This window comes from Phaenicophaeus curvirostris, chromosome 3 (assembly GCF_032191515.1).
Source record: "Phaenicophaeus curvirostris isolate KB17595 chromosome 3, BPBGC_Pcur_1.0, whole genome shotgun sequence".
NCBI lineage: Eukaryota > Metazoa > Chordata > Aves > Cuculiformes > Cuculidae > Phaenicophaeus > Phaenicophaeus curvirostris.
In genome coordinates this window covers 10392236-10403400 of record NC_091394.1, presented here as the reverse complement: position 1 = coordinate 10403400, position 11165 = coordinate 10392236, and the positions used below count along the sequence as shown (strand labels likewise).

Sequence of the window (11165 nt, the reverse complement as noted above, 5' to 3'; positions counted from 1 at the left end):
GCTGTTTGTGAAGTATATGCTAACAAGGAAATCAGGAGGAAAAACTCTCGAAAAGTCTTTATAACTAATGTCGGCATGCCTTAAATTAAATCTGAATTAAAATTTCCCGTTTGTAAACTTTCGGATGTAAACTTTTTAAGTAGGTCTATGCTATAGTACGTGCTTTTTTTTTTTTTGGGTTTTTTTTTTTTTGAACATGGAATTAAATAACTTTTCACGACATTGATCCCTTAAAGTCGCAGCCAGGAGATATTCTTCAGGACAGCGATGAGCAAAGTCTGTTGAATTGAGAAAAATGAGCGTTTAATCCTCGTTGCTGTTGTTTTATTAAAAAAAAAAAGAAATAAAAAGGGGAGGGGGGAGTTTTATATTTAAATTTAAACTCTCGCAAAGTCTCTTTTCAGTGTGTGTGACTCTTGAAGCCTCGGGAAGTCCTCGTCGGGCCCGTTAGGAACAAAACATCTTGCCGCCCGGCTTGGGGAAGGCGAGGAGCTCTCTGCTGGAGTCCTGGGGCAGGCTGAGCTGCCCCTTGAGCGCGGCGGCGCCGCTCCCCACCGCGCGGCCCAGGGCGCCCGTTTCCAGGACGGCTCCTTTGGTGGTAGCCCAGGAAACCGTCGTGCTGCTCAGGGCTTGGTTCAAAGTGCTGTGCCTGAACAGGGGGTCGTGGAACACCCCGTCCACCCAGTTCCTGAGGTTGGCGACCGGCGAATCCTGGTGCCGGTCGATGACGCCGAGCGGGGCGGCGGCCGCCGAGCCCCCCTGGCGCTTCAGCATGCAGGACGGGTACTCGGCCTGGTTGAGGGACGTGGCGGTGTGGGCCAGGGACCAGATGCGGGGCTTGGCCTCCAGCAGCGGCTGCCCCTGCGGGAAGCCCGCCTTGCACTCGCGCTGCCGGCCGCCCAGCGGCTCGCACTCGGCCGCCGTCTTCAAGCAGCTCCGCGCCCGCCTCGCCGCCTCCCGCTCCTCCTCGTCGTCCTCCTCCTCGTCGTCCCGGGCGGCGGCGGGCGGCGGGGGCAGCTCGGCGGGGGGCTCGGCGGGCCGGGCCGGGTGCGGGAAGGGCCGCCGCAGCTCGCACTCCGAGCTCTCCGACTCGGCCGCGTCCAAATCGTCCAGGTCGCTGAGCTCCAGCTCCTTCTCCTCCTTGCCCGGGGGCTCTGCGGGGAAGGGACGGCAAAAACGAGACACGCGGTCGCTGGCGGCTTCGAGCTGCCCCGCCGCACCCCCCACCCCCCCGACCCCCGCCCCGAGAGACCCCCCCGCCGTTCGCAGCAGGTACCCTCGGCTTTGCCGCTCTTCATCGCCTCCTCCTGCGAGCCCTCTTCCTCCTCCTCCTCCTCCTCTTCCTCGTAGGGCCTCTTCTCGTCCGAGCACTTGTTCCGCGGGGGCCAGGTCATCTTGTTCTCCTTCTTGAGCCGCCGGCGGGCGTTGGCGAACCAGGTGGAGACCTGGGTGAGGGTCATCTTGGTGATGATGGCCAGCATGATCTTCTCGCCCTTGGTGGGGTAGGGGTTCTTGCGGTGCTCCTGCAGCCAGGCCTTCAGCGTGCTGGTCGTCTCCCGGGTGGCGTTTTTCCTCCTCGTTCCGCCGTCCATCGTCCCGTACCTGCGGGCACAGAGAAACCCGCGGGGTGACACCCCAGAGCATCCCCCGGGGGCACCGGGGGGTGCTGGATCCCTGCTCCACCGACCCCGGGGGGCTGCGAGGGGGAAGAAGGGAGAGGGCAGATGAGCTTCAAAAGAGAATCGAGCAGAGGAAAAGGCGAGGGCAAAGGGCGGAAAGAGGGAGGAAGCCGCCTGCCTTTATCCCCGGTAAAGTCAACGTCAACATTTCGGGAAGCAGGGAAACAGGAATCCCGCTTTGCTGCCGTTTGATCAGTCCTCTGACACACCTGGGTGACCTCCAGGGTGTAACCGTTAATAGAAATATATTTTCCTCTTACTCCTTTTATTACTAACCTCTCCTACCCTTTTGTTCCCGGGATTATAGAAAAACCTAACGCCGAAGACACCGGGGCTGCGGCTGAATATTTAATGCGCATCCCGCAGGAAAGGTCACGGGAGCCCAACGGGCCTCGAAACGGTGTGGAAGCGGCTTTGCGCCGGTTTAAAACTAATAAACATACCGGAGATGCCCGGGCGCCTGACACCAGGCTGGAAAAGGTAATTACCTTCCCGGCGGAGAGGGACAACCTGCCCCCTGCCCCCCCCCCCCCACCTCGGGGCGTTCGGAAAGGGAGCCGGGAGGGAGATGCTGGGAAGCGGGGGGGGGGTTGGAGCGGGGAGAGGAGGGGGTTGGGGGGGGGGGGAGCTTACCTGTCATACTGGTACTGGCTGAGGGTGTGATCGTAGGGGTAGTAGGCAGCCGCCGGGGCGATGCCCGCATGCGCGGAGCCGCCGCCGTCCTTGGGCTCCAAACTGTTCTGCAAAGAGACACCGCGCCGCGGCCTCACCCCGCGGGTCCTCGGGGGGCGGGGGGGGGAGAGGGGGGGGAAGGAGGAAGGGAAAAAGGAGGGGGGGAAGGAGGAAGGGAAAAAGGAGGGGGGGAAGGAGGAAGGGAAAAAGGAGGGGGGGAAGGAGGAAGGGAAAAAGGAGGGGGGGAAGGAGGAAGGGAAAAAGGAGGGGGGGAAGGAGGAAGGGAAAAAGGAGGGGGGGAAGGAGGAAGGGAAAAAGGAGGGGGGGAAGGAGGAAGGGAAAAAGGAGGGGGGGAAGGAGGAAGGGAAAAAGGAGGGGGGGAAGGAGGAAGGGAAAAAGGAGGGGGGGAAGGAGGAAGGGAAAAAGGAGGGGGGGGAGGAGGAAGGGAAAAAGGAGGGGGGGGAGGAGGAAGGGAAAAAGGAGGGGGGGGAGGAGGAAGGGAAAAAGGAGGGGGGGGAGGAGGAAGGGAAAAAGGAGGGGGGGAAGGAGGAAGGGAAAAAGGAGGGGGGGAAGGAGGAAGGGAAAAAGGAGGGGGGGAAGGAGGAAGGGAAAAAGGAGGGGGGGAAGGAGGAAGGGAAAAAGGAGGGGGGGAAGGAGGAAGGGAAAAAGGAGGGGGGGGAGGAGGAAGGGAAAAAGGAGGGGGGGGAGGAGGAAGGGAAAAAGGAGGGGGGGGAGGAGGAAGGGAAAAAGGAGGGGGGGGAGGAGGAAGGGAAAAAGGAGGGGGGGGAGGAGGAAGGGAAAAAGGAGGGGGGGGAGGAGGAAGGGAAAAAGGAGGGGGGGAAGGAGGAAGGGAAAAAGGAGGGGGGGAAGGAGGAAGGGAAAAAGGAGGGGGGGAAGGAGGAAGGGAAAAAGGAGGGGGGGAAGGAGGAAGGGAAAAAGGAGGGGGGGAAGGAGGAAGGGAAAAAGGAGGGGGGGAAGGAGGAAGGGAAAAAGGAGGGGGGGAAGGAGGAAGGGAAAAAGGAGGGGGGGAAGGAGGAAGGGAAAAAGGAGGGGGGGAAGGAGGAAGGGAAAAAGGAGGGGGGGAGGAGGAAGGGAAAAAGGAGGGGGGGAAGGAGGAAGGGAAAAAGGAGGGGGGAAGGAGGAAGGGAAAAAGGAGGGGGGGAAGGAGGAAGGGAAGAAAGGAGGGGGGAAGGAGAAGGGAAAAAGGAGGGGGGGAAGGAGGAAGGAGGAAAAGAGGGGGAGGAGGAAGGGAGGAAAAGGGGGGGAGGAAGAGGGAGAAAAGGGGGGAGGAAGAGGAGGAAAAGGGGGGGAGGAAGAGGGAGGAAAAGGGGGGGGAGGAAGAGGGAGGAAAAGGGGGGGGAGGAAGAGGGAGGAAAAGGGGGGGAGGAAGAGGGAGGAAAAGGGGGGGAGGAAGAGGGAGGAAAAGGGGGGGAGGAAGAGGGAGGAAAGGGGGGGAGGAGGGAGGAAAAGGGGGGGGAGGAGAGGGAGGAAAAGGGGGGGGGAAGAGGGAGGAAAAGGGGGGGGAGGAAGGGAGGAAAAGGGGGGGGAGGAAGAGGGAGGAAAAGGGGGGGGAGGAAGAGGGAGGAAAAGGGGGGGAGGAAGAGGGAGGAAAAGGGGGGGGAGGAAGAGGGAGGAAAAGGGGGGGAGGAAGAGGGAGGAAAAGGGGGGGAGGAAGGGAGAAAGGGGGGGGAGGAAGCGGGGGGAGGAAGTGGGGGAAGGGGGGGGGAGGAAAGGGGGGGAGGGAGGGAGGAAAGGGGGGGAGGGGGAGGGAGGAAAAGGGGGGGGAGGGGGAGGAGCAGCCCCCCCCCAGTCCGAGGGCTCCGGGGGAGGAAGGCCCCGGCTTACCAAGGAGTAGAAGGCGGGGGCCTCGGTGCCGTAGGTCACGTAGTTGCCGTAGCCCTGGGGCCCCGCGTAGGGGCCGCCGTAGACCCCGAGCGCGGCGGCGGAGTTGAGCTCGTGGCGGGCGGTGGCGAGGAGGCGGCTCTCGTACACCGGGCAGTACACGGGGGTCTGGGCCGAGGCGGCCCCCCCCGAGTCGGACAGAGTCCGGCCGCTGGACTCGCAGCAGGTGGTCAGGGAGTTGGTGCTCATCAGGAACTGGAAAGGGGGGGGAAAGAGAGAGTTGCTGAGGGGGCGAGGGTTCCCGCACCCTAACCCAGTTCCTGCTTGTTTTCCATCAGGTCTCAGCTTTAGGGGGGTTCCCATCCCTCCCCCCCCTTCCTTATTTTACTTTTATCCAGGTGGAAACGCAGTATTGTGCCGCTTTTTAACAACCCCGCACCAGCCACAAACAAACGCCCCGTGACCGCGGGCGTTTAATCCTCCCTAATACGTCGCTGCAGCCCTTTGCCTTCAAAAAACTTAACTTTTCTGGTGTGTTTTCACAAGGCTGCACCAGTTTTCTCCTCGTGCAGCACATCTGCGTTTGAAAACCTTTTTTTTTTTTTTTTTCTAAATCGCTCATGCATATTTATTTTGACCACGGATTTGTAGCAGCCACTCACACATCTGTTATTAACCTGCTCGTTTAAACTATCCCATGATGTTTCCACGGTCCGGACCTTAGTTCTTTCCGTGTTTAAATTGGTAAACTGGGAATTTAATCGGGAAAGAGGAAACAAGCGCTTGGGGGAAAGGGGGGGGGGGGGGAAGAGCAGAGGTGGGGGTGGGGTTTCGGGACCTTCTCACCTCCCTTATCTCTGTAATCCCCCCCCCGCATCGATATCGCCTCCGAACATCCTAAATCCCACATGTTCCTTCCTATTTTAAATGATGTGCGTGAGAGCTAACTTGAGCATCTTGGAAAGATGCGGAGCTCCCCGCGCGGTAATCAATAAGGACTGAAATTCAATCAATCACGGCTGGTAGGCAAAAAAAGTCTTACCTGGGGCGCAGAGGAGTAAGGGTAGCCAAACTGAGGATAGGACATGGTACAGAGGCTCCCAGTTATCTAGAAACAAGGCGAGACGTCTGATCTGCACGCTATTGCAGCCTGGCTCTGCTCTTGTACCAATTGATTGGTAACCACAGGTCCCTAGATGCTTATAGGACGAAGCAGAAAACCACATTTAATTTATTTACGTGAAATCTTAAACTTACTTTCTTTTTTTTTCCTTTTTATTATTTTTTTTTTTTTAACCGAAGGGGGGAGAGGAAGGTGTATAGTGATTTTAGCACCTTCTCCTCTATAACTACTAAACAGAAATGAGGCTGGAAAACGTGACCGCATACTTTGCACCCACGAAAAAATAAAAGGGGGGAAGGAAAGTAATAGAAATACATCACTTCAGAAGCACTTTGTTCTGAAAAAGCCGAGCCTCTGACGTCACGCAAAGCCTATTCAAATGAACCTGTCTCTAAGTTTAACATCAATTTTCGGGAACCTTTTCCCCTGGCGTGGAAAACAGGCTCCCCAGCATCCCTCTCAGTCTTGCCTAACAGGAGCAAAACTTTGGAAGGTTTTCCAGCAGCGGTTACGCCAGCTCGCAACATTTCTGTGTATTTCTGCGGGGAAAGGGAAGGAAATTAATGGTTCTAATCTGAAGGATCAATGTTGTATCAGCTAAGATTTCCCCCCCACCCTCCTTCGTCACTGAAGGGCTGGTAAGCACTTTTAATTAGAAATTAATTAATGAGCAGCTGCTTCTTCCCACCCCAAAGTAATAATTAGTCTCAATTACAAACAAGACATATGAAGGGACACACGACTGAGTCTTCATTTAAGATTTAATCAGCAGTTAAAATTAGCGCTAACGCTGACAATAAAGCACACGACATGAAATCTCGCTTTTCTTTTCGGCTTTTCTTCCAGACGTGTGATTACAGGTAGAAAAACCCTACAAGCGTATTCTGGGGAATGATTGAAAGGACGTGACTTTTCACGTTAAAACCGACTTCGATCCCATGGCAAAGCTCATCTGGAAAAGGCAGGGGCGGAGGGCAGTATCCAGCCTGCCTGAGCTCCGAGGGGCTTGGGGGGGGTGGGAGGAGAATGGGGGTGCAACTCAAATGGGCCAAGTGCTCTTCAGCACCCAAGAGCAAACAGATTTTTCGCGGTGTTTAGCTGTTTCCCCAGCTCCACGGCGGGACCACCGAGCGAGGGAGGGCCTGGGAAGGGGTCTCATCTCCATCACCTCCATCATCTCATCTCCATCACTCCACCACGGCTGCCGTGAGGATCCCTACCCTCGGGGGGCTGGATGCAGGGAGCATCCCCCGGAGCCGCCCTCGGAGGGGCCGAGCTCCGTGCTGCCGCCCGGCGGTAGCGCCCGTCGGAGGGAGATGCTGGGGGCTGCCGGACGGCTGAGGTCGCCCAGGGCCAGCCCCGGCATCCCCCCCCCCCCCCCTCGCCATCCCCACACCCCCCCGACGGCCACCAACAGCCCGGGCAGGGCGAGCAGGCGTGGGGGAAAGCAGAGGAGCTCAGCTCCGAGGCTGAAGCTCGGCTGATGGTGCAGCTGAACGCTGCTCCGCGGTGTGCAGACTTGCTCAGAGAGATTCCTGGGTTCAGACATGTGAATAGCCCCAGGGTCACACTCTAATTAATGATGATGTTCTCTTCTTCTCCCCAGCTGGAAGACTGCCTCCCAGAAACGAATCTGCCCACACTGACAGCTCGATTGAGGGTGATTGATGACTATCTGGAGACCACAGTACACATAATATAATATCTGCTGCGTAATTGCTTTAATTTACAGATGAAAATACTAGTTCCTGGATTGAGTTAGACTGCGACGAGCGGCATTTTATGGCGCTTTAGACTGTTTGCAAATAAAAGATATCAGATACACTACATGCAAATTATCCCGACAGCTCAGTAGCTGTAAAGCAGGAGGGAAGTATAAAGAAGGGGAATCAAATGACATTAATAATCGGTTTTGAATTCTATATTGATTTTTTAGGGGGGGAGGGAGGGGGGAAGAAAGTACCTATTATTTTCTCACCTGAAACGCTAGTACCTTCACCCTTCTGGGAATATTAATAACTCAGCCATTGCGTTTCTGTTAGAGAAACGCTCCCTCCGTGCTGCAAGGATGTAATGACACTTTTAGCTACTATTTCCAAGCAGCTCCCTTCTACGCGACGCGCTGAGGGGCTGCTGCATTGTTTGGGAAGACACCCGGTGTTTGCACAATGGTTTGCAAGCAGCGTTTCGTGCTGCTCCTCTGCCTCCTGCGCCAGGGGATGTTTATTTAAGCCCTGGAGTATAACTCACCGGTGCCAGGGAAGAAAACAGTCGCACTTATCTGAAGAGCGGCTCGGTGTAAAGCACTATAATTAGCCGGGAGAGCTAAAGAACTGCTCAGAGAAGTCCTCCCAGTTTTCCAGGCTACAGTTTGGGAGATGCCCTGGTGTGTGTGTTTCTTTTTTCCCTTCCCTCTTTTGATACCACTGCAGATGTCAAGTCTAAAATATCAAAAATATCAAATCTAAATATCAAAACCTGTAGTGTTCTGTGGGCCACTGCAGTGGCCCACAGAACACTACAGGTTTTGATATTTAGATGAGTCTATTAAACTTTAAAATACAAGGTGAAATTCAATATTTATAGTCCTCGCCTATTTATATATCACAGTCGTCTTTCACTGGACCATGCAAATACTCTGGTGTCCATTTTTGCACTGAACTTTCCGGTATTAATCATGATAATTATTTGTCATTTTTCTTTGCAGCCTGCCTGCTCTGTTACTTTACTCCCGGTCAGCTTTGTGCCAGTTCCAATCTGTATTCCCTAGAAAGCAGTCATTAAAAAAAAACCACAACAAACCAATAACCATCAAAACAAACAACAGCAGCAAAACTTTATCACCTTAAACACTTAATAACCTTATACGCTAAAAGCTGACATTACATCTTCCTCCAGCGTTCACTTCTTGTTTCACTTACCATTTACAAATAATGGCCCTTTGTTGATAAGAAACTTGATACAATTATATTTCATCTTGAATTTTTGGTGCCAGAGCACAAACATGCAATAAGCCCCACAATGATTTAAAATAACCTTTGTGGTTCTTGCATGTAAACAACCGTAACACTGTTCAAATCCAAGTAAAGACGCTTAAATGCTGTGGGCTATATCCTTAAGCATTTGGAAAATGCAAGTCTTTGCTGTGCAATAAAAATTGAGCCTTGTCAAAGCCCCTTTCCTGTACAAAGCAGTTAACAGCTTTCAAGAAAAAGAAACACACAGTGCTTTCTCCAAAGTTTGAGCAATAGGAAATGCTGGAGAGTTCCCCTCTTGTAAGATCCAGCCTGCACACCCAGGTATTTTACAGCCAAAGCCCAACCACGTCTATCTCTGAGGTTTATATGTTCCTTTTCTGAGAACCTGGAGCCAATGTTCCTACAAGTTTTGTCATAAAAGTATGAAACGAGGAAGAAACGCTGTGATGCTGGAACAGGCCACAGCAGGTAAAACAGAGAACCTCTTCAGAACTAATGCTTTGATGGACGTCTTCAGGGACATGATCTAGAGGCAGTTAATGCAGCTACACTTCTACTATCTGCATTTTCATCACCTCCTGTTTTGGAGGGTTTATTGCCGCTCCTGGAAATATTTCAGCGACGGAATTTGCTTATGGGCTAAACAGACTTTAGCGAGCTCTTTCAGTCGACTTGCTTTGTTTTCATGTTACAGATTTAAAGCAACCTTGACACCGCCTGACAAACGCTGTGAAGCTCTACACGTTGCCCATTTGGGATCTGACATGGAACCGAGGGCAGCCTACAACATTTTCAAGTAGATTAGCTCACATAAAGTCGCTATCGGCAGTAAATACGATTTTTTTTTTTTTTCCTGAGCCCACCTGAGGTGTAATTGCATCTCCTGCACTCTGAATGGAAGGACAGCGAGCTGGTACTGCCGACCTGCACAAACCTATGCGGTGGCTTGTGATCGGCTGAGCTATGATGACAAACATAACAGTTGCATAAGAAGGCACCGCTAATTAATTTACTCAGATTACAACTGCACATAAGATCAGCTGTTCAAAGCTATCCGTTTGAATGCTTTCCTTTTGTAAATCTTCAATCCTCTTGGCAAACAACCTAGATTAAAGCAGAAAGGCCTCACATGCTCATGCTGTTCTTTGTGTTTATTAACTTTTCACACTTAAGGACTAGAGCCAACACACGCGCTCTCTCACACCCACCCAGCCCAAACTTTTCAGCAAGAGAAGCAAACGCTGCGAAAGGAGCAGCTGCTGTCCGGCTGGACAGACCCTACAACAAATCCTCCCGGTGCGGAGCATCGCAACTACGCCTTTACCAGCAAAGCAAAGATTGTGTAAGGTTTTCTCTTTCCAGCCTCTGTCCCCCCCGGTGCCGCAGACTCGTATGCTCTCAAACACCACCGCCTCTGAGCTCCCTGGCAGCGGGCAGCTCGAACACACTTCCCTGCGAAGATAAAACTTTCCCACTTCGCAAGGTCAAATTCTACGCCTTTTAAAGTTTACCTTGAAACCCAGAAAGTTTGATTCGGTAACCTTACCTTAGCGCCCGCTGAGCATCACATCCACACCCCCTTCCCAAGAAATAACACACATGGTAAAATACATTTGCCCTCTGTCCTAGGTAAAGATTGCACAAAGCCAAGTGATTCATCGCAGATAGTTTCTCTTCCCTCCAGCAGTTCGTTTTCAGCTGCCTTGCTGCTAAAGCAGGTTCCGAAGGGGGGGTGGGGGGTGGGGGTAAGGGGGGGGGGGGATGAACCCCACCGCTCCCCCTCACCCCCCGCTCCTGTAAAGAGAGACACCCGCACAAGCATCCCCACCAAAACCAGGTGAAAATTTGTACCTGCGTTCACGCCAGGCTCCGGCTAAAACCTCGTCGCGGCGGCTGTGCCATGGCAGGGCTGCTCTCCTCTCGCCTGAGCCGGCTGACTGCGCGGGGAGCCGCGGAGAAGTAACGCGGACATGTCTCAGTGCGCGGTACCTGAGCGGAGCGGCGCGGTGCCTCCGGTCCCCAGGCGCCACAGTCACTTCAGTCACCCCCCTGTACCGGAGTGACGTTCGAGGGAACGGCTCGACCGATCACACTCTTTCCTACCGATTAACACTTTCCAACGCGGCCAGGCACTCCGCCTTCCAACTTTTCCCGTTTTAAAACCAGGAGCAGCCCGCACCGCGCGCTCCCGCGGGTTATAAACGCCGTCTGGGGCGTGGGGGACCCCGTAATTAATAGCAGGTTAGTAAAATTAGCGCTGCCGCTCCAATTGCCGTCCTTGTCGGCAACAATAATTGCATCGATCCTGGCAAGACGCGACTGTCCTCCATTTAACCTAATGATCTGCGGGTTGCACACGCCGGGAGGCAGCAGCCGGGGCGCTGATGAACTGCGCGCACCTCCGAACTATCATTTATCTCGGCGAGTCACGACTGGAAGGCGCTAAACTTGCAGGGAACTCTCCCAGCCTCCCCTCGCCGTCTTTGTCTCGCTCCCCGTTCGAGGCGGAGGGCTGGGAAGCGCCTCGTCCTGTCCGCCCCTCGGGCTCCGCTTTATCCGCGGCCCCGGGGCACCGCGGGCCCCGAGGGTTAAAGGATAAAGGGGGGTGCGGGGAGAGGGATGCGCGGCCCCCCCCCAGCTCGCGGGGCTGGGGGCTCCCTCCGAGGGATGCGGGGTCGGGGGGGCACCGGCCAGATGCGGGATGGGGGCGCTTGTTCCTCTCCGCCCTCGCGTGTCCCTCCGTCCGTCCGTCCCACCCAGCGGGAGAAGTTATTCGGGACGAGGTGGTAGAGAGCCCCTCGGTCTTAAATGCGGAGCGCAACCCCCCCCCTCTCTCTCCATCCTCGCTCACCCCCGCGGGGTCCTGCCCGG

At 54.8% G+C, this 11165-nt stretch overlaps 1 protein-coding gene across 3 annotated transcripts; it reads right to left on the bottom strand.

Annotated features, from left to right (window-relative positions):
* Positions 1-396: 396 nt before the first annotated feature.
* Positions 397-10759, bottom strand: IRX4 (iroquois homeobox 4). 3 transcript variants are annotated; one of them, XM_069853365.1, is made up of 6 exons: positions 10146-10759; positions 5236-5392; positions 4197-4448; positions 2313-2419; positions 1277-1602; positions 397-1154 (listed from the first exon to the last, which is right to left on the bottom strand). In XM_069853365.1, exons 2-6 carry the CDS (start codon positions 5278-5280, stop codon positions 448-450), a joined length of 1437 nt encoding a protein of 478 aa, XP_069709466.1. In that variant the 5' UTR covers positions 5281-5392; positions 10146-10759; the 3' UTR covers positions 397-447. The 3 variants fall into 3 exon arrangements, with proteins under 3 accessions (XP_069709466.1, XP_069709468.1, XP_069709467.1); XM_069853367.1 differs by having other exon boundaries at positions 5236-5301; XM_069853366.1 differs by lacking the exon at positions 10146-10759 and adding an exon at positions 9841-10025.
* Positions 10760-11165: the final 406 nt, after the last annotated feature.

Coding starts and splice junctions, on each gene's coding strand:
- IRX4 (XM_069853365.1), bottom strand. CDS start 5,280: ATGTCCTATCCTCAGTTTGGCTACCCTTACTCCTCTGCGCCCCAG. Junction 2,420..4,196: donor CCCCCGCCTTCTACTCCTTG/GTAAGCCGGGGC, acceptor GTCTCTTTGCAG/AACAGTTTGGAGCCCAAGGA. Junction 1,603..2,312: donor AGCCAGTACCAGTATGACAG/GTAAGCTCCCCC, acceptor CTGTGCCCGCAG/GTACGGGACGATGGACGGCG.